This window comes from Eublepharis macularius, chromosome 1, assembly GCF_028583425.1.
Source record: "Eublepharis macularius isolate TG4126 chromosome 1, MPM_Emac_v1.0, whole genome shotgun sequence".
NCBI lineage: Eukaryota > Metazoa > Chordata > Lepidosauria > Squamata > Eublepharidae > Eublepharis > Eublepharis macularius.
In genome coordinates, this window is record NC_072790.1 from 37,174,680 (window position 1) to 37,195,737 (window position 21,058).

Below are 21,058 nucleotides of genomic sequence, written 5' to 3' on the forward strand. Positions count from 1 at the left end.
GAAAGATAGCAGCACATATCCCTGAATGCTTAGTTTGATCAGAATAGTGCCAAAGAGTTTTTCTTCTTTAAGCAAAAACTGGGCTCTCCCAGTTCAAGTATTGATGAGGTCTGACCTTGGTTGGTTTGAGATCTTGCGCAACAAACTATGCCTTGTGCACAGTATAGTGTTGAAATAGGCAGATACAGTTCATACGTGGTGCTAACAGCATGTAAACTGTGTCTTGAACGTGAGGTCTTGTGTGATTCTACTAAACTATGAACCTGTTTTTCTTCACAAAAGTCTTATCAGTAATTTTGTTTTACTGAATAGAAATGATTTGTTCTCATGTAGCAATTCTTTCACTAGATGCTTTTCAGACATCGCCTACTTTTAAGTTCTTTCTGTCCTTTCCCCATGTGGTTTAACTTCCAAGAAATGTGAACTAGATTTCTTACTTCCATGACTGAGGTCTTTTTTCTGGAGTTTAGGACAGTAATGTGGTGCACACACCTTACCGTTTAATGTGGCTTGAAAATAGAAGAAAATTCTAGCCATCTAGTGTCTGATCACCACTGATCTTTGAAACAAAAGTACACATTACAGGCAAAAAAAATTGCATATCTGGGGGTGGGGGGGAGTGTATGTATAGTAGGGTTCTGGGTGCATCTCCATTCTGTTGAAGTTTCGTAATGAAAGCCATGTAAGCCCTTAAACTGTTAGATCAACACGATGCATAAATTTTAAAAACTGCATCTGCATAAATGGATTTATGTCTAAAACTGCTTGTTTTTCTACAGACTTGTCTGGTGTTTCTCAGCTTGAAGAAGATCTCCGGTCATTATTGATCCCTTTTCTTGGCGTTACCTTTTTGAAGTGAAGTTTACCTAGCTTTCTAGTGTGAGCTTTCTTTTCAGACATCTCTAACGTTTCATCCATAATAGACAAGCTATAGTTCAGCAATGTCCAAGGCGTTCCAGCAGTCATCTCTAAGTAGGGATTCCCAAGGTCATGGGCGTGACCTGTCTGCAGGAATAGGCCTTCTTGCTGCTGCTACCCAGTCTTTAAATGTGCCAGCATCTCTTGGAAGGATGAACCAGGGTACTGCGCGCCTTGCTAGCTTAATGAATCTTGGAATGAGTTCTTCATTGAATCAACAAGGATCTCATAGCGCACTGTCTTCTGCTAGTGCATCTTCCCATACCTTACAGTCTATATTTAACCTTGGAAGTAGAGGCCCACTCTCTTTGTCTTCTCAGCACCGTGGAGATGCAGAGCAGGCCACTAACATTCTGGCCAGCTTTGGTCTGTCTGCTAGAGACTTAGATGAACTGAGTCGCTATCCTGAGGACAAGATCACTCCTGAAAACTTGCCTCAAATTCTTCTGCAACTTAAAAGGAGGAGAGCTGAAGAAGTCCCTTCACTGAGTTATGGTAGAGATGGCAGATCAGCTGCACGGGATCCTCCATACAGAGTACCTAGGGATGATTGGGAAGAGAAAAGGCATTTTAGAAGAGATAGCTTTGACGATCGTGGTTCTAGTCTCAACCCAGTGGTTGACTATGATCATGGAAGTCGGTCTCAAGAATCTGTTTATTATGACAGACTGGATTATGAAGAGGACAGATTAAGAGATGGAGAAAGGTGTAGGGATGACTCTTATTATGGCGAGACATCACATAAGTATCGTAAATTTGACAGTGAGTATGACAGAATTGGTCGTGGCCCTGAGCGATCTCTCTTTGAGAAAAAGAGAGGTGCTCCTCCAAATAGCAATATTGAAGACTTCCATGGACTCTTACCGAAAGGCTATCCCCATCTGTGCTCTATCTGTGATATGCCTGTTCATTCTAATAAGGTGAGTTAAGCATCAGATGCTTATTTTTCTTTACTTTGTAGTTCCTGTTGCCTGTTTCTTTGCCTCAGTTTCTATATTCTGATACACACATATACAATGGTCTCAAAAATAGAAAAGACATTGGTTTATTTTCAAGGCGTTATTAACAAACGTGTTAAACCAGGACTTTATTATTTATTGTTTCACTCATGTGACTGAAGTCCAGGTCAGTTGTCATCTAGTCTATTTATATTTTGCATCTGCATATTCTCTTAACTTAGTTTGGGGTAGGGTTTTTGTCATTTTGTTTTGCACTAATTCAGGAGGTTAGACTCGGCATTCCTTCCCATCTGTCTTGATTGCTAATTAATTTGTAGTTCAGATGCATCTTTGCACAATTCTGCTCCCCTCCCCCTTTCTTGTTTATAACCCAAGAGTTAATGGAGAATCCTGGACAGTACCAGCAGTGATGCAGATCACATTTTTAAATTCATCCTTGCTTTTGTGAAATTCACTTGAACTGTTTTCATACTATGGCTGAAACTTCTCATTTTCCCCTCCCCTTTCACAACCTTCTTAAACACTTCAGGCTCACTTTTTATTATTATATGTTACATCTGCCCCCTTAGAGTCGCAGAAACATCAACCTGCTGCTCCACAGTACCATGCTGTCAGTGGCGTTCTCTACTTGTTTGAGTAGTTCGTTATTAAGATTTTGATCAAACTTCTCTTCACAACTTGGTTCTCAGCATAGTCAGTGTGGCTCTATTCGGGTTTTCTAATTTTGTCAATTGAATATTGAAACTGTTGGTATCCCTGTCATTACTTGTTTCAAAGCGTGTTACAAAAATACTGCAGGTAAGAGCACACATTGTAAGCCTAAAATTGTTTGTTGTATTGTCATTAACAGTTCCTTCACAGTAACGTCTGTGAGGTATAGAGTCCCACGCGTGTCTACCCTTGGAAAATATCTTTCTGGTGCAAAACTGTTCTTAAAACATTAAAATAAGTTTTTTTAAAAGCCCACCAATATCAAAGCTTAGTGTTGGAAATCACTTCTGTAAGGTTTTCTCTCTTCGGGGGAGAGGCATTTATGAATCCTGCTCTGCTGTTCTGAACAGAAGATCTTATCCTCAGAACATCTATCTTTTCAGCACGCTAAAATCTGGTCTAAGAATGTGAATATTAAGCATTTTCCATTTTAGCATCTTTAGCTGAAATACATGAACTTAATATTATGCTTTGACAGTACTGATGCAAACAATCTAGACGTTTTAGTGAAAATTTGTTTGCTTTGCCTCAATTCTTGATGTGCTTTCTTCAAAATTTCTAAGAAAGCAGTCACTGCAGTAAGACTTACTCTTTCAACAACAGAAGAAAACTTGCAATATTATAGTCTGCACTTAGAACTGCATCTAATTGAGAGAGACATGCTAAAATGCCTTTGAATTGTGAGAGCTTCCGCTTTACCATTTCCCTCTTTACAATCAAAATATTCTGCTGAGAATAAAGAGGGGGTCATATGTATCAGGAGAATCTTCCTGTTTCATATTATTGGTAGCTTTTTCTCTCTGTCCCCATCTCTTTTTGAGGTTTCCATTATCCGTAGTGTTTTTTTCTTTCCAGTTCTAAATATTTTTTGGAAGTAGTACTATCCAAATTGCCTAACGAGCCATTCTCAGCTTTGGCCTTTGTATCTGAATCATATTCTGTGAAAGAAATGTACTTTAAAGACACCCACCTAAAGAGATATCAAATAAATTGGCAATTTTTAAAGTGTGGCTTGCTTCAGATTTATGGTCATCTCCCGAGATTCGCAAAGATTGTAAAATCACAATTCTGTTCTGACTCATCTAGCTGCACAAGTGAAAGTAGCTACTTGAGCATCTGTTTTGGTTTGAAAATCTGTGTTGGTTTTGGAAGGTGACCTTTCCCCTCTTCTACATATTAAGATTGGGTTGCTGAGAGGAGTATCCGTTATGTGACCCTTGTGGTGGCCCCAGATCACAACTGAGATCGTCTTAACTGTTACGGGAGTGCTGTGCCTAGGCAATGAAGGAACTAGGGAAATCTCCTGGCTCCATTTTATTTAAAATGTATTTAAAACATTTTTATGCTGTCCCCAAGGTAAAGTCTAATGGATGCTTGGAGACTCTACTTGGCCGTCAAGGAATATAAATGTTTAGTGCTGTATTGTGTACTGGCTTTTATACAGTTGGAAGGAGCAGAGCATCTCGTATTGTGAATAAAATAATGATGGGCTTAGTGGAATTTTGAAGTCCGGTAGCCCTAATTTGTGTTTGAAAACAAAAAGATGGAGTTCTGTTTACCTTCATAGAGCCTTATGAATGTTTTTGATCACAAATACCCTAAAAGCAAGGTTTTCTGTTTTGTATTTCAAAAAATCTACAGCAGCTTAACTCACATTCTGCAGCAACAAATGAAATCTGCAACCTTTGCCTATCATTGCAATGTAGTAGATTTTGATGTTATGCTGTATATAATTATATTGGGGACCATGTGGGGGGAGGCTGAATCTGTTTCCTGGAAGTTCTACAGGGCCCCCTCTCTGGCTTCTGAGCTTCGCCAGGTATTGTCCATGTTCTTCCAAGCATCCCTTTGCAACAGTAAGTCTGCTAATTTGTTTTAAAGTGTCAAAGGTGGAGTTTTCAGAAGACTGGATCCTGCACTTGTGGAAAATACTCTCAGATTTGCTTAAAAGCAACAAGTGTGAGGGTTACTAACAAGTGTCTTTAATGCCACCATTATCACAAGGTTAGTGATAAAACCAGGGCTGTGTTCAGGTTCATGTTGAGAATAAGCCTAGTTTATTTTGGAGTACATGTGCTTCATCCTTCCTCTGCTTGAGCAAGGAGCTGAAATTGAAGACTCCTGGTTCAGAGAGCCATTGGACTAACCACAGCTAATTGCAACGTCTGATTGGGCGTTTATTTCTTGAAGGGAGGGGCGCACCAATGCAAACTGAAGGAAAAAAGGCAATTGGTGCAAATTGGTATGCCTTTCACTTTTGTACACTTTTTTCTTCACATTTATTTTTCCCCCACAAATTGGGATTCTGAACTACAGTTTAATCTTTGTTTAGCATCCCGCTTTGTAGGGAGGAGGTACTAGTTTTTTTACAGCAACTGAATTCAAATGTTATGACAGAGAGTAGTCATGTTCTCATGGGGGGAAGACTTTCTAAACCAGAGAATCTTCAGTCTCCTCTGTATGCCCAAGGGAAGGATAAATCTGAAGCCAAGCTTGTTCTTGTCGTGAGCAAACTGCTTTGTTTGACAGCTAACGGGAGCCTTGCAAAATAGTTATTTTTGCTGCACAACTTTGAGAAGAAAAGACAGTGGGAACTAGAAATGTTTTTTTTTTAATTTCAGACTTTTATTTAGTGACTCCTGGAGCCAGCCACTGCTATAACCGAATAAGGGTTGGGGACAGTCTGCAAGAACACATGCTCACTTCACTGTCCCTTTCATTGTTTGAAAGTGATGAAGAGTGACATCAGCATGGCTACCAACAGTGTTAACCAGGTGTTAAAGGCGGCTTGGAAACTGGTTAATTAAGCATAGTTTAGTATTATGTAGGCACCATGTTAAAGCTAGTGAGATTCTGGACCAGAGTGAGGGGAAGAAGAGAGACAAGCAAGGTGCTGCTACCTGTTTCCACAGGCCATAGTCATTAAAAGTAGAAAGGGCTAGATGCATGTGGTGCCGGAGGCCGATGAAATAGATGTGAACAGTTACTTTGAAGTAGGGCCTGCTTCTTCCTACTATTCTGCCTTTAGACTGAAACCTTTCATCAGGTTAATTGAATCTTGCATATTGTGGAGCACAATTCAGACTGTTACACACTTTGATGAGTAAAGCAGGAAGATAGCCCTTCCTACATATAGCACCTTCATTTTGCCCCATGTTCACACACACACTACAACCATGGTATTCTGCTGTATCCCTTTGGAAAGCTCCATTCTGTTTGAGGGTGCAGGTTCCCACAGCTGCCACCATGTAAAGATAGCCACCCCAAAGCTCCTACTTTGGCGCTGACACCAGTCAGGTAGGTGACACGTACTACCCTTTAACTTTGTGGGACAGAACTCTGCCTTCCCCAGGGCTCTAGGCATCCTGGGGTGTACCCACGTCCCAGTCAGTAATTCCAGACTCGGCTTAAAATATAATAAATCAAGTTTATTGAGTTCCAGGAGTGTTGCAAAACATGAAGCACTCAGGCAACAGACCTAAAACAAACCTTGCTGTTGCTAGCTAAAAGTCTGCCTATCTAAAACTTAAAAGCTTGCTAACTTAAACATCTCTGGTTGGCATTGGTTGAATGTTCATCTTACTCATCCGGTAGCATATGTGCCCTGTCCATGCCTAGTTGGTCCAGCATGGTGGCATGCCGAGGTGAAAGAATAGTGAAAAATTTTAGTGAAAATCTTTTCTAGAACTCATTGCATCACCAGGCAACTCAAGAGCCAATCAGGGCAAAGCAGTTAGTGTTTCAGCTGTGAGAATATTCAGGGAGGACAGATAGAGCTTCTCTGAGACAGGCATTCAAGGTTGAGTCTCTTGAAAACTCAGAGCTGCTCTGCAGGTGTTTAATTAGCCAGCACTTTTCACACTAGGCCAGGGCCTGAAAACGCTTACATACTGAACCAAAGTTCTGCCATTCTTAATAGAATCCTGGCCTTAACTGGCAACTTTTATACACCCCCCCCAACACAGAGTTGCAAGACACCAGCTCTCCCGGTTAATGTGAGGTAAACATGTTCTGTTGGCTGTGTATAGTACTCTTTGAGATTTTGATTGACATGCAAATGGGTCTCTGGGTGTTGTAACTTTGAAGTGTTTATCTTTACAAAGCCTGTGTTTGAATGCCTGATCATTTTGACTTTGTGCTTTGCAGGAGTGGAACCAGCATATCAATGGAATATCACATAGTCGCCGTTGTCAACTTCTCCTCGAAATGTATGGATTTGAACATTTTTTAAAATGTTCCTTTTTGTTATAATCGCAATCTCTTCTGCCAACTTTTCTGCTCTAACTTGTGTTAAATTATAAAAGCAAGGATTCTCCTTCAGTTTCTAGCAATTTAGGTGATATTGCAAGATCTCATTATTCAAGCTGATATTCCCAAATCTGGAGAAACCGTGATATTCCTACAGCAGAGTGTTCTTGCACCATAGAGTGCCACACATTGTGGCATTAGCTTCCATGGGCAAGAGTCTGCACAGTTGTGTAAAAGACAAGCAGCACTCTCTTCAATATCTTTTTTGTGGCTCTGATGAAATAGATGGTGTCCCTAAAGCTGTGCTGCAAGAAACGTTCTTTCTTCAGAAGCCTTTACCTTTTCAAATGATACGGACATATTAAGCTTAACTTTTTCTAAGTTTGTGTGTGTTGCTGATAGTATTTAACAATAGAAAGTCTAATATTTTTAAGGTTTAAAGTTAGGTTTATAATGGGATATGGGCTCCATCCTGCTTGAAGTTCATCTTTAAAACTATCACAATTACGGCTTTTAAAGCAAATGTTAGCTGTTCTGAGCAGTTTTTCATGGGCTGGAGGAAAATCGAGAGAGAGAGAAAGGAACTTTTTGTTTTGTTTTTTGTTCCTGAGGTTATTGTAGCAATTCCTGTGCCCTAGAAATAAAAAAACCTTAAGTGTTAGATCCAACTCTTTTGTGAACAGGGCAAGTTTGCATCAGGGATCTCTCCCATTTTCCCAGCACAGCATTTGGTGTTCCCTGAGAACCTGCTGGTTGGTGTGCCCTCAGGCACCAGAGGGGAGGAATTGGCAGAAATCTTCGTTCTGGAGCCTCTTTTGTTAAGCAGTGGGGGAGTTAGTTTCTGCCAGCTTTTCCATCTGGCTTTAACCCCCTCACAGAAGCAGTTGGGAGGGGGTGTGGGGGGGCTGCATGGGGAACACAGCAGTCCATTCTGTGAGCTGAGTCCACAGAAGAACTGGTAAAATTACATAGAAGTAAGAATTACATATACCTCATTGAAGATTTTTTAAACCTCAGAACTGTCTGAGTTAGTGGCTATCAGAGTATGCTTTCTTAATATGAAACTCATTGTCACAACACTTGAGAGGGGATCTTGTTTTGTTCATTCTTAATCTGTTTGAGAGTAGATTATATATAGTTTGTTGTAGTTTCTGGCATATTGAATGCGTGAGAATAACTCAAAATCTTGATACCATTCATATTAAATAAATTATGCCTCCCTCCCCCACCCAGTCATTCTCTTTTTGCTGGACTAAAAACAGGCATTGGAATGGTCATGCAATAACTTAAGTGTGGCAAGTTTTTGCCATCAGTAGAATGTTTGATTCTGTTTTCACATAGAGTACCATGCTGAGACTAGTTTGTAATTGCAGTTCTTTCAATTATCTCTTAAGCATGCTAACCTTGAAGTAAACTGTATGAATTTCAATGGTACTTTCATGTCAGTATGGAGTAGATTTTGGAATTAAAGTAACATATATTTGCTCATGGGAGACTGCTTTGTTTGTGAAATACATCAAGCAAAGAGGAGAAAATATCAAAGAGGTTAGCAACTTTTCCTGTTCAGAGTGGAACCTTCAGTTGCAATAGTAGTCTGTGTTTCTTCTTTACTTTGGGTTTTAGATGCTGGGTTGGAAATCTTAATTGCACAATAGCTCTCTAGCCATCACACTTGGCTTGCAAGAAACTATGTTGTGACTTCTTTTTTTTTCTTTAAAGATACCCAGAGTGGAACCCTGATAGCGATTCTGGACATGGGATGTAAGTAAAATTGCTGTCAGAATGGAAGGATGCTCCTCCTTTCCCATAGCATCTTCTCAAACAATTCTGCTAGTCATTGCTGTTTTAGAATTATGTCCAGTGCACTTCCTGCAGTGTCTGCTTTGGGATTTTGCACAGGCATCCTAACGCAACAGCAAACTGTATGTACAAAACCAGCAAGAGAAACTTTCAGTCCCTGCAATAGGAAGCAGCTGTTTAATGTGGTGCTTCCTGTTGTCTTGCTGACATGAGTGATTGGAATGACAAGTAATCATTTCCGACAGCAAACCTTGTTCAGTCACACTGGGCAAATGCTATTAATAACTACATGAAAGTGAACTCTGGGGTGGGACTTCTGTTCACATCCTTTCTTTGACTGGTCTGACCTTTTGTCACTTACATACAAAACTTGGCAATGGGATTTTTGAAGGATTTAACATAGCATTGTATTTGTGTGTTCTAGGAGTGATCCATTCATGTTGCAGCAGTCTACAAATCCTGCCCCAGGAATTTTGGGACCACCTCCACCTCCTTTTCATCTTGGAGGGCCACCAATTGGGTCAAGAGGTAACCTGAAAAATGCATTTGAGAGGACTACTCCCTCCCATTTTCTTGGCCATAGTAAACTTTGTTGATCCCTATGTATTTATGTTGTATGAACTCTTAAGACCTGATAGGGGCCTAAAGAAATCCATAGCTATACTAAAAAAAAAGTCTCGTGGTAAAGTTAGTTATGTGACTTGAAGCCTCCAACTTCCTCGCTTTATTATATTAAAAATATTCTAAATTATTAACAGTTTTCCTTTTCTGAGTACCACACAGAAATGTTAAATATTTGTCGATTCAATACAATCAATATTTGTAGATTATGTTAAAGAATGATGGTGATTCTTTAAAATAGTGGTCTTCAAAATTTCTGGATCCTGCTGAGCTGCAAGTACATAACAGGAAGTTACATGACTGATATCATACAACAAGAAGTGGAGCCACAGTTGTGACTTCACTCATGTGTGAAGTGCCGAGATCGTGGGCAATAGATCAAAGGATTTGGGGAACAGGAAACACAAGTACCAGGAGATGTATTGTAGCAAGGAACAAACCATGCATCAGAACCATAGATAAGTGTTTTCCACCACTGAGTGACCTAAACCGCATGCAAAGAAATGCAAGAGTCATGGCACCTTTGCTCTCTACATAGCAGAAGATAGCAAAAAAAAAAAAAAGATAGCTCTGTAGGATCCATCAGTTGAAGACCACTGCTAAAACATTAAGTCTGTATCACCTCATAAATTGTTAACACATTTTCTATTAATGTTTTAAGGGCTGTGTTATAGAACAGTTAGAAACTGCCTTGTACATAATAGCATAGACATTCTTAATTTTGTAACCACATATTTGTTTCACTTTGTTTATATCAAGGAGCTGGAAATGGAAGTATGCAAGGACCAAGGCACATGCAGAAGGGAAGAGTGGTTAGTATCAGGCCATAAAAATGCAGATACTTACATTGAGCACCAGATGGTTTTGGATAGTAACAGTGATAATTTACTAAAACAATGTGGGCTTAGCTGCAGTTCTAGTGCTAAGAAGTGCAGAGGGGTGCACACAAGGCAACAAACGGGCACGGACAACTTCCTGAAATTAAAAAGGCCTCAACTTTATTGGTTCAGTTTACAGAGCATTGGTGGAGCATTGAGCATGGATCCATGCATTGGCAGACCTGCCTGTCAGCTGATGACCACACTGCCTCATCAGACCACCCACGAGGGAGGAACCACAGGATGGCAGCTAGTGGGAGACTGCTGTGTGGATCTGCCACCTGGGACTGAGGATGCCCTGAGAGCCCCCAGCTGGGTGTGCACCTGCCACGCCTCACTCCCAAGACCCCTTAAGGGGAACCCCCTCATGGGGGAATGGCTTGCAGGTCCTGTTCTCCCCCCCTCAAAAGGATCTGTGCCCAGTGCAAAACTGCCCTACCTCAAGTTGTGACAAATTGAAAGAAGTAACAAACACCATCCAGCACAATATGCAGAAGATGTGCACTTCCCCAAAAACCACCCCAACTAGTACACTGGCAGGAAACCTCGCAAAGCCAACAAATGAAGGGAGGGCCGCGTGGGTGGCAAGCAGCAAACTGAGTGACACAGCACCCGTCAGGCTCCCAGGTAAATTGCCTGGCAGCAGGCCTGAATAAAAACCATGCCTCCCAGGTCCCCCACCTGGCCTCACTCCCTCAACAGCCCAGCCAGCACGCTCCGATTGGTCAGCCTGGTTTTGAATAGAAGGCTGCTCATGCTGCCCCATGAGAACCTTTGGGAGCCCCATCTCCTTCCCACCCTGCAGGCTGCAACCGGACCCCAGGTTAGTCTGGGGCTGGCATTTCTCATGAAATTTGTAAACATGTTGGAAGAAGAGTTTTTGTTTATCCTTCTCTCCAACATACTAGATTCTTTGTATAAGGATTCTTTTTGTATGGAGGAAAATTCCAGTGTGTTAACCCCCAACTTGCAGTCTGATTCTTGCAACCTAGAAAGCTTGGTTAAGATCCTGATCACAATTGGGTTTGGGCGTCCTTTAAGATGTAGATTATTTTTGGCATATTGCCTTAGAAGTGTGTGTGGAGCAACATGGGGAAAAGATCACAGGTACAACAAAAACATTCACAAGACTCTCTCGTCAGGCTGTAATGCTTTTCAAATTGAATTTAATCTGGGATGAGAGACCTCGCATTCTTGTTAAAAAATGCTTATGCTGGCTTGCTCATCACAAAATTAATTAAAAGATCCACTACCAAAATAATAAGCATGAATATTTTAATCATCTCTCTTGCTGCTTAATGTGTTAATTTGTTTATCATTATTCCTCGCCATTAATAGGAAACGAGCAGAGTTGTTCACATTATGGATTTTCAGAGAGGGAAAAACTTGAGATATCAGCTGTTGCAGCTTGTGGAGCCATTTGGAATAATCACAAATCACTTAATCTTAAACAAAATTAATGAGGTAAGTTTTTTAAACTTGTAAAACTAACATTTTTCTAAATTCTTTTGAATTATATGAATAGTTACTGTGCTTCAGCAAGCAACATACAGCAATGTCCCATGCCTTTGAAAGAGAGCAGAATTTAAGCAGGCGTGCATGATGTGAGGCGTAAGCCCTTTCCTGCAACCCACATGTTCTTTTTCACCTCTGGAGAGCAGGGCCGGATCGAGGGGGGCAGGGGGGTAGTCTGCCCCCGGCGCCACCAAAGAGGGGGCGCCAGGCGCAGCTGCAAGCTGCCAGGAGTGCGCCGGTGGCAGCGCAGGTGGCTGAGCAGCCACCCGCATCATTCGCCTGCCCAGCAGGACAAGGAGCATGCAGCAAGCTGGCTGCCCCCTCTGGGCAGGTGAATGGCACAGAGAGCTGGGAGGCCGCCCGCACCACTCGCCTGTCCCGCTGAGGGGGTGGCTGGCTTGCTGCACGCTCCCTGTCCTGCAAGGCAGGCAAATGGCGCGGGTGGCCTCCCAGCCCTCCGTGCCATTCGCCTCCCCGGCGGAGGGGGTAGCCAGCTTGCTGTGCGCTCCCTATCCTGCTGGGCAAGCGAGTGGCGCGGAGGGCTGGAAGGCCACCCGTACCATTCGCCTGCCCCTCAGGATAAGGGAGCACGCGGCAAGCTGGCCACCCCCTCAGCGGGGCAGGCGAGTGGCGCTGGCGGCACGCCTACCTTGCGTGTTGATGTCACAAAGTGACATCACGCAGCGCCGGGAGCACGCGCAAGGGCAGCCGGACTTGGGTTGTCCCAGGCAGTAGGAACCCTAGATCCAGCTCTGCTGGAGAGTCCTGTGCTTCATATTGTCAAAAAGTAGTTTTCTTCCTCTTTCGTTGCTGAGAGTTTTAAAAGCCTTGCTGTTGAAAATTACAGTTGGTATAAGTTGGATATGCTGAGATGAAACATACTTCAACTTTCAACACGTGCCTGATGATTAAAGTGTATACTGGTAGGGTTGCAAACCCAAATTTTGTATTGGGTGCGTGTGAAACACTTTAGGAGAGTAAGCTAGTTCCAGTTGATGCTCACTTGAAAGTTTAAAGCTGTTCTCCCCCTTTCTACTTTGCTCATTTCTTCCTTCCTAGAAGAGTAACACATGAGTTGTTTATCTTGCTATTTCAGGCATTTATTGAAATGGCTACCACTGAAGATGCTCAGGCTGTAGTAGAATATTATTCATCGACACCAGCATTAGTGTTTGGCAAGCCTGTAAGAGTACACTTATCACAGAAGTATAAAAGAATAAAGGTAAAAATCGTTTTATTTACTAATCTTGATCTGGTATACCTGACATTTTTTTTTGTAATGTTCACCTGGTTCATTCTATGATCAAGTCTTCTGACATTAAATTAAGTCTTCAGGTTTGGCATAATGGATTTAATAAAAATGGTCACTCTAACTTTCTTTCCCTCCTTTTCTGCTTTTAAAGAAACCAGAAGGGAAGCCTGACCAGAAATTTGAACCTCCAAAACAAGAGCTTGGCCGTGTGATCCATCTCAGTAATTTGCCTCATTCAGGATATTCTGACAATGCTGTACTCAAACTAGCAGAGCCCTATGGGAAAATAAAGAACTACATACTGATGAGGATGAAGAGCCAGGTAGTGTATATTGTGTCAGCCACACAACTGGGTCACAGTGCAGGACTTCAGGAAGCAGGGCCACAATCCTCAGAGTTTGGGTAAAACACATAAAAACTGTTACAAATATAAGAAGCTTTCTTTCTCCAGACGTTATTTTCACAAGTACTTGTACTGACCATGTTCCCATGCTTATTTGCTTGGGAATGCTTCAGAAATTCGTGTACAGAAAAGAAATGGGGGATGGGGTGGCTTAGACCTGTTTTAACATGATAATGGGGTAGCAATGAGGTGATAGAATGGACTATACTACTTCTGAATGCAAGTGAGGGGTTACACTTTTAAAAGTTACCCTGTGTTGATAATTCTCTGTAAATAGAACATTAGGTTCTAGCTTAGTCCTTGGCACGCATGTTATGCTGGGTGTGCTAACTTTAATTTGTATGGAGTTTTTACACGAGACAACAATAAAAATAAATTTTAATAAATACTCTCTGTCCGACATGGTACAGGCCATTTCTCCACTTCCAAATTCTACTGCCTCATTCTGCTACTTATTTAGATCAGCTCTTAAGGGAAGTTGAGGGGAACAGAGGAAAGGAATGTGGGGCAGGGTACCTGCACGCTCAGTCCTTGATAATCATGCTACTCTTTCTCCGTTTTGGAACAAAAATGCATTGTTCTTATCAGTAGCCATTTGTGTATAAAAAGTTTATTAGATGCTTGATTGTGACTTGCCCATCCAATAACTCTAACCACATGATTCCTTGAATTAGGAAAATTGAGAGAATCATGCCATAAAATTGCATAGTGAAATCTTTTGTCACTCTCCTGTAGGCTTTCATTGAGATGGAGACCAGAGAAGATGCTGTCGCCATGATGGAGCACTGTTCTAACAAAGCCCTTTGGTTCCAGGGTAGATGTGTAAAAGTAGATTTGTCTGAAAAATACAAGAAATTAATATTAAGGGTGGGTATCATTTGTTGGCATAAGGTTTTGTCCATTACTCTGAAAGACACAAACAATGTAAAATGATTTTTACAAGAAGTTTGCAGTATTTAAAAAAAAATCGGGAGATTTTGCCAGCAAAAAGAGTATAGACAAAGCCAGAACTGATTTTTTTTTTTAGGGACTGTTGAAGCTTCCAGTACTTGCTGCTTGTTTTATATTGTACAAATATAGCTATTTTTATTAGGAAATTTTATTTTAGCCCATTATTTTAGTTCCCCTTGCTTAAAACAGATTCTGTATTGATGCCAAGTAGCCTGGAGGTTGGAGTGCCCTTTCTACTCTGAAGCAGCTCTTATTGGGGATGGCAGTTCAGGCAGTTAGCATCTGATTAGACTGGCTAGCTATGGCCTTGGATTGAGAAAATGTAGCAGAAAGAATTGCCCTTTGGTTTCTGCTTGGACCTCTGTTTCCAAGAGCTGGATAGACCAGTTACAAGTGCTATTGTTTAATGAAGTTAAAAAAAATATGAGAAAATTGAAAAGGGCATCTTAGTGGGGAAACAATTGTTTCACTGTGTTGATTGAAGGTGAAACTAAGGACACACCAGTGAGGGGAGTGGGGGTTGATCTCGAAACGTGTTTGCCAGGACCCTACTCTTTGCCCCACAAGTAGAGATGAGATCTCTTCTCTGCTATGTTGAGCTTCAGAGGTGCTTGGAGTTCCACAGAAACACAGTGTGAAGGTGAGATCAGTCCCCCTCCCCAGCTCTAAGTTAGAATAAGGATTGCCAGGCTGACCAGAGGGAGAAGGGACGCCTGGCACAGCAAGCAAATTTTGTGGACTCTTGACAAGGTTGCTAGAAGACCCAGGACAGCTTCAAATCAGAGCAGGGGTTGGTGATTTCTTTCAAAAGACCACTTGTGTACTTCCTGTGTATAAACTCCGGTAGTGGTCTTTCCCTGGCTATTACATAATGCTGCTTCTGTATTTCCTGGTCTAAGGGCTACAGTGGCAGGGGGAATCAGCAAAGAGAAAATTAGATGATCCCTGTAATTTGGCAACACAGTAGTCCATCCTTTTCAGCCGGGGTAGAGCTGTATTTGTGACTTCCTAAAGCAAGAACAGCTTTGCTGCATAAGCTTGGCTTATACATAGACCTAGATATTGGGGTTTCCCTCTTGGGACGGGAAGAGGCAAGCCCATATCCTGGATAACTGGCAACAGTACTGGTTAGAAGGAGCGGGAAAAGCCTCATCCTGGTGCACAGAACAGAAGATTCTTGTGTAGCATTTTTTTAATGAAGGCATTTACTTGTTATCTCATTGCAGCTTTCTAGCAGTTTCTACTTGAATAATTATTACATATAGCTAGCAGTGGATTATCCATGTTAAGTCTTTAGCAGCAAGAATACCAAGAAGCCTTCTGACATCTTCAAGGATGATATATTTATTGTAGTTTTTTAGTGGAGCAGAACCAACATCTTCTGTTACAATAAATCTCATGCTCTTTACTATGCCACAAGACTCCATTTTGTTGGATTTGTTTACTTGAGTAGTGCTTTGAGATGTGGTAAGACTGAAGCCAGCCATTGAGTAGCCATGGGGCCTTGTAGTCCTAACGCAGAAGAATTGTATAACTTAAAAAAGCCTTTTATTTTATTTTACAGATTCCGAACAAAGGAGTAGATATGATGAAGAAAGATAAACCTCGGTAATAGTCTTTAACAATTTAATTTTGTTTTTAAGTTTGCATTTTTAAACAGATAAGCAAGATTTTTTTCTTTTTATAGAAAACGAGGTCTGTCTCCAGATAGTAAAGATTCTGGAAGTGAAAAAAAATCCAAGACAGACAACAGTGATAAAAATGAAACTAGCAGTGTTGAAGATAAAGACGAGAAGAAAGAAGAGGCAGAGCGGTTAGATACGAAAGGCAATGAACAAACAGACCAAGATGACGCCAATTTGATCCTTGAATCTGAAGACGAACTGTTGGTAGACGAGGAGGAAGCAGCAGCATTATTGGAGAGCGGCAGTTCAGCAGCTGATGATGGTGACGTTGCCAACTTGGGCGATGTAGCCACAGAAGAAAAGGCGGCTGATGCTGATGCTGCTGTCAAGCCTGAAGGGAATGCTGGAAACACTGCATCAGCAAAAAAACTCAAAAAGGTACGCTTCAAGGAAAATTGCCAGGAAAGATTGTCTGATCACAACAATATTCATCTTCCCACATACTTGGCAGTGCGGGGGGGGGAGTTGTTTCGTATTTCCCCCTCGAAAAGTTATCATTGAATGGCTGCGTAATATGATCAGGGTTTGAAAGGAGAAGGAGAAAGGCCTGCAGGAAGTGAACTGGACAGGTTCGTCCAGTTCCTCCCCCCCCCCCAAAGCCACAGTATTGTAAGTACAGAGCACAGCAGTTCTGGCTTTGATTCTGTGGCACAGTGGTGAGGAATGTCATTGGTGGGAGTAGAAATCAGATTCACAGACCCATGTGTCTATGTTAGTACTTCCCAGCCTGTGTTTTCAGTACAGTTTACAGTTGAGGCAGTTTACCCATCTGTTACGTGGAAGCTTTTCTGCAATGATGTGGGGGGGAGAGTGTGTGTAGACAAAAGCAGTGAACTTTTTAGACCTGCCCTTAAGAGATTCCCTCTGTCTCCACTCTACTGGTATAATTCATACCATTGGCTATAGGGAAGGTATCAAGCTGTTGGGACCTATCCAGGCACCCTTGCTGAAGAATAGTGGTTTATGATGGAATATATATGGAATCACACACAAAGTAGGTCAGTAATCCCCCCCCTTGAGGATGTGCCCCCTTCTGGTGGCTTGGTCCATATTGTAGAAGCCTGTTCCTCTTAAGCAGGGGAGAATGAGCCCATCTCCATAGCGACAATGGGATTGTCCTTAAGTTCCACAGACTGCCATCTCTCTTCTGGGAGTGCTTGTGGTCAAGCATCAGGTAGAATAGCACTATCGGACTTGGGATATATAGTTTGATAAGTTGTGACTATAGCCGTATCTAAATTTATGTTAACAGAGACATGTAGGTGGATTTCCAAGAAGCATGGAAGGTTTTGTCACTCTAGATGAAGTTGGTGATGAGGAAGATTCAGATCAGAAACAACGTAAAGCTGGCATACTTAAATCTGCTGCAAAAAGTGAGAGCGGCTTGACAGAAAGTAAAGCTATTAAAGCTGAAGAAAGTGATCTAGAAAATGAAGCAATGGAAAGCAGTGCAAAATCATCAGACGTGACCAACAACACAGAGACATTGGATCCACTGGAAAAAGAAAGTGCAGAACTACAAGAATCTAAGGCTGCGAAACTTGCTGATCCAGATGAATACAGAATTGGACCATATCAGCCAAATGTTCCTGTTGGTAAGAATATTTCCCTTCTTCAGCGTGATCTGCCCTTTCATTGATTTCATTGCATTATTCCATAAGAAGGCAGATTGTCAAAGCCAATAATTTATCCATGATTACCAGAATCTTATCACTGGTACAAATATGGTGACATAATATTTAAGCTTGTGGTAGAATGCCTGCCTGATTTTACTTAAGAATGTTTAAAGAAAAAGGTGTATGTATGTAGCTTGTATAAGATTACTGAGATAAGCCTGGAATTACACCCGTTAAGAGTGAAAGGTGCTGAGGAACACCCACTAGTACTAAATATTGTAGACCAGAGCAGCTGTCTTGGGGAGGGGCCATGGCTTAGTGGTAGAGCCTCTGCTTGGCATGCATAAGGCTCCAGGTTCAATCCCTGGCATCTCCAGGTTTAAAAAGACGAGGTAGTTGGTGATGTGAAAGACATCCACCTGAGGCCCTGGAGAGCCACTGCTAGTCAGGGTAGAGTCAGGGGTCCCCAACCTTTTTGAGCCTGTGGGTACCTTTGGAATTCTGACACAGAAGCCATAGCTTACCTTCAGTCATACAGTGAAAATATTGGTGCTGTGGTGGCAGCTGTTGCTAAAGCAGTGTTTTTAAAAATCTGTACAGCCAGTCAGATCTTTAACAGTTAATCAGAAATCCTGCTGGGCAAAAGCCCCACCCGGCCCTATCCATTTTCTACATCCACTTGCATGCTATGCTGACCATGGGCACTATGTTGGGGACCCTTGGAGTAGACAGTACTGACCTTAACAGACCAGTGGTCTGATTCAATATAAGGCATTTTCATGCATGATTTTGTGTTTCTCTTTCTAGGTGTCAGCTTTGTGGTGCCCAGATCTGGGTTTTACTGCAAATTGTGTTCCTTATTCTATACCAATGAAGATACTGCAAAAAAGGCCCACTGCAGCAGCCTTCCTCATTACCAAAAGCTGAAGGTAGGGTGCCTTTTGTTTTGTCCCCTTTGCAGTTTCTAGCAGATTAAAAATGTACGGGTAGAGTGGTATTGGTTCAAATGGCTCTTTAAAAGAAGGCCAATACTTATTTGTTACCCCATCTAGTTGAAGGACTTGGTTGATGATCTAGGATTTACGCACATGTATATTGTAGTTACATACAATCCTGCCAGAGAAACACTTAACAGTGCAAGCCTAAGAACACTTTCCTGGGAGTAAGACCCTTTGAATACACCTGAGTAGAATAGAGTATACTTTCGGATTGCACTGGTAGTCCTGTTGACTTGTGTCGGAGGGAGTTGAGCATGGGATTAAATCTTTCCTGTTGAAATTAGTGGAACTTAAACCACTTAACTTTGGCTTGTGCTGCCATTAATTTACACAATGCACTTGGTCTGTGGTATATATCACACATTGCCCTGCATGGAAGAAGTTGTATGCTCAGTGCTACGTGTGGCAGTTGTGTTGAGCCCTGGAATTCTTGTAATTGCAGAATCCAAATTTGGAGCACAGCATTTCAAAAAAAAAAAAAATTGACTTGGTTTCTAACTCTCAAAACACATCAAGTCCTTACCTCAGACAATACTTTGATTAACCTTTCTTTTTTTCACCTTTATTATAGAAACACATGGAGAAAATAGCTGAAGCACAGAAGCAGGAAACCGAAGCTTAAAGAGGCTTGAGGGCTAAAGAAAAAATGTTTTATTTTTAATGTTGTTACTAAAGAACAATTGGGGAAACACTATATTACATAGCTTTTAGTGGAATACAATAGAACTATAATTCTGTTAGTGTGTTTAATGTTATGGCGAAACATGCATTTGAATCAACACAATCTTTGTTTTAAAAAAACAGATAGGGATGGCAACACGGAATATTCTGTGCAGATTGTATCTTGGAACAACTCAAAAACTCAGCATTTTGAGCACCAGAGTTCACTTCATCATCATTCATCTTTCCAGGCTTCTAAGAATATCCCTAAACTTTGATTCTGTTCAGTTAAATGGTTACTATTTTCTGGAACATTCCAGTCAGTCCCGCTGATGTTTTATTTTCAAAGGGCTTCATGATTTCATTAAACTTTTGAGAAGTCTTTACATGAAAGTTGATGTGGCTGTTTTTTTTTTAAAGTTATATGCCTCCTTTTTGTGTTGGTGCATTAGAGAATAGGAAAATTGATAGCCGGCTTTTTTAAAAAAAATCTTGTGACTCTTTCCCCAGAGTTCTCATTTCTGTTCTATGATTGTAGCATAGAATAAATTCTTATTCTCCTGACCAGTATTATTTTTCAGAGCTTTTCTTGCTTGCTGTTTGAATTTAGTACTTTTAATACATCTCCAGTATAAGCAAAAGCTGCATTGAATCCTAAATTGTAAATAGTTACCTTTTTACGTTTGTGATCTTTTAAAAATACATTTCAACTCTGATTCTAAACCTAGTTACAAAGCTGCCACTGGAATCAGTGGGGTTGGTTTCAAAGTAATTTGTAAAGAATTGGAGCATACATCATCAAATTGGTTTATTCCTAGGATTGTGATCTTGATGTACCTTCATGTGGCTGATGTGAATGGGAACTTGTGTGTATAGTCTGTTCTCATGTAGTTTATGATTTAACAGCTTACATATATGTGGATTCAAGTTTGTTATGATGACAAAACAATAAACCAAATCAGTCCAAAGTGGGTTTTTGTGCACCTTTTTCAATACGTGCATCATGCATACGTGGCAGCTCATAACAATGAGCCTCCTTGATACACTAGACACATTGTCACCTAAAGGTCATTCATAGCCTGCTGCAGTAGAGCCGTTGATTGCTGGTGCTGATCATGAGTTTTATAAAACTACAGCACAGGTTAACTTTAAACTGTATTTTATAGCTAGTTAGGATTCCACTTGCAAGGGGATACAAAGAGCTTCTATGTATTGCTGAAGTAGGTAGCCAGGTTGCCAGTTTTCCCCCTTTCCCTCTGCAATCCCTCACGCTTGCTGTTCTACAGAATTTCCTGGCCTTCAAGAAAACAGTTTAAAGGATTGTGCAGGATAGCAGGTGGAAAGGAATTCTGAAAGGCTCCAGTTTATCCAAAGGGTATTGTACATACTCCTTAAGACCGGTTATGTTTAGGAAAAAGGGGGGAAGTGGCTTTCCTTGCTGGGAACAACCTTAGACCAAGGTTTCCCTAGAAAGCACCCTGGTAGTTGCTTGCCACCACTCCGGAACCTCCTGAGAATATCTAGACTGATCCGCTGGAAAGCTGCCCTTCCAGCTCAGTCCTAGCAAAATAACTAACTGGGTGGAAAACTTGAAAAATACCTTATAGCAGACTAGGTAACACCCAGACAGACTGGCACGTACAGAAGAGGTTCAGAGAAATGTACCAAAGAAGCCAAGAATGCCTTTATAGAAAGAAGACTTATTAGGGAGAAAGGGTGGGTGGATTCAAAAAGAGTAGGAAGGAGGACAAAATACAGGGGAAAGATCTCAAGCAAAGTTCCATCTCTGATGTCAGAGACTGTTTCTGCCAATCAGAGAATTATTTCAGGATGGTCCTGCCAT

At 41.4% G+C, this 21,058-nt stretch overlaps 1 protein-coding gene across 3 annotated transcripts in view; it reads left to right on the forward strand.

Annotated features, from left to right (window-relative positions):
- The window catches only part of MATR3 (matrin 3), a 31,733-nt gene extending 11,550 nt beyond the window's left edge, over positions 1 to 20,183 (forward strand). For all 3 annotated transcript variants that reach the window (XM_054993614.1, XM_054993599.1, XM_054993607.1), the window contains exons 3-16: positions 780 to 1,838; positions 6,735 to 6,796; positions 8,556 to 8,597; positions 9,061 to 9,164; positions 10,017 to 10,069; positions 11,474 to 11,599; positions 12,747 to 12,872; positions 13,054 to 13,224; positions 14,041 to 14,172; positions 15,821 to 15,864; positions 15,944 to 16,319; positions 17,194 to 17,536; positions 18,365 to 18,486; positions 19,127 to 20,183. In XM_054993614.1, the coding sequence (XP_054849589.1) occupies positions 942 to 1,838; positions 6,735 to 6,796; positions 8,556 to 8,597; positions 9,061 to 9,164; positions 10,017 to 10,069; positions 11,474 to 11,599; positions 12,747 to 12,872; positions 13,054 to 13,224; positions 14,041 to 14,172; positions 15,821 to 15,864; positions 15,944 to 16,319; positions 17,194 to 17,536; positions 18,365 to 18,486; positions 19,127 to 19,177 (2,649 nt within the window). In that variant the 5' untranslated portion in view covers positions 780 to 941 and the 3' untranslated portion in view covers positions 19,178 to 20,183. The remainder of the gene's footprint in view (positions 1 to 779; positions 1,839 to 6,734; positions 6,797 to 8,555; positions 8,598 to 9,060; positions 9,165 to 10,016; positions 10,070 to 11,473; positions 11,600 to 12,746; positions 12,873 to 13,053; positions 13,225 to 14,040; positions 14,173 to 15,820; positions 15,865 to 15,943; positions 16,320 to 17,193; positions 17,537 to 18,364; positions 18,487 to 19,126) is intronic.
- Positions 20,184 to 21,058: the final 875 nt, after the last annotated feature.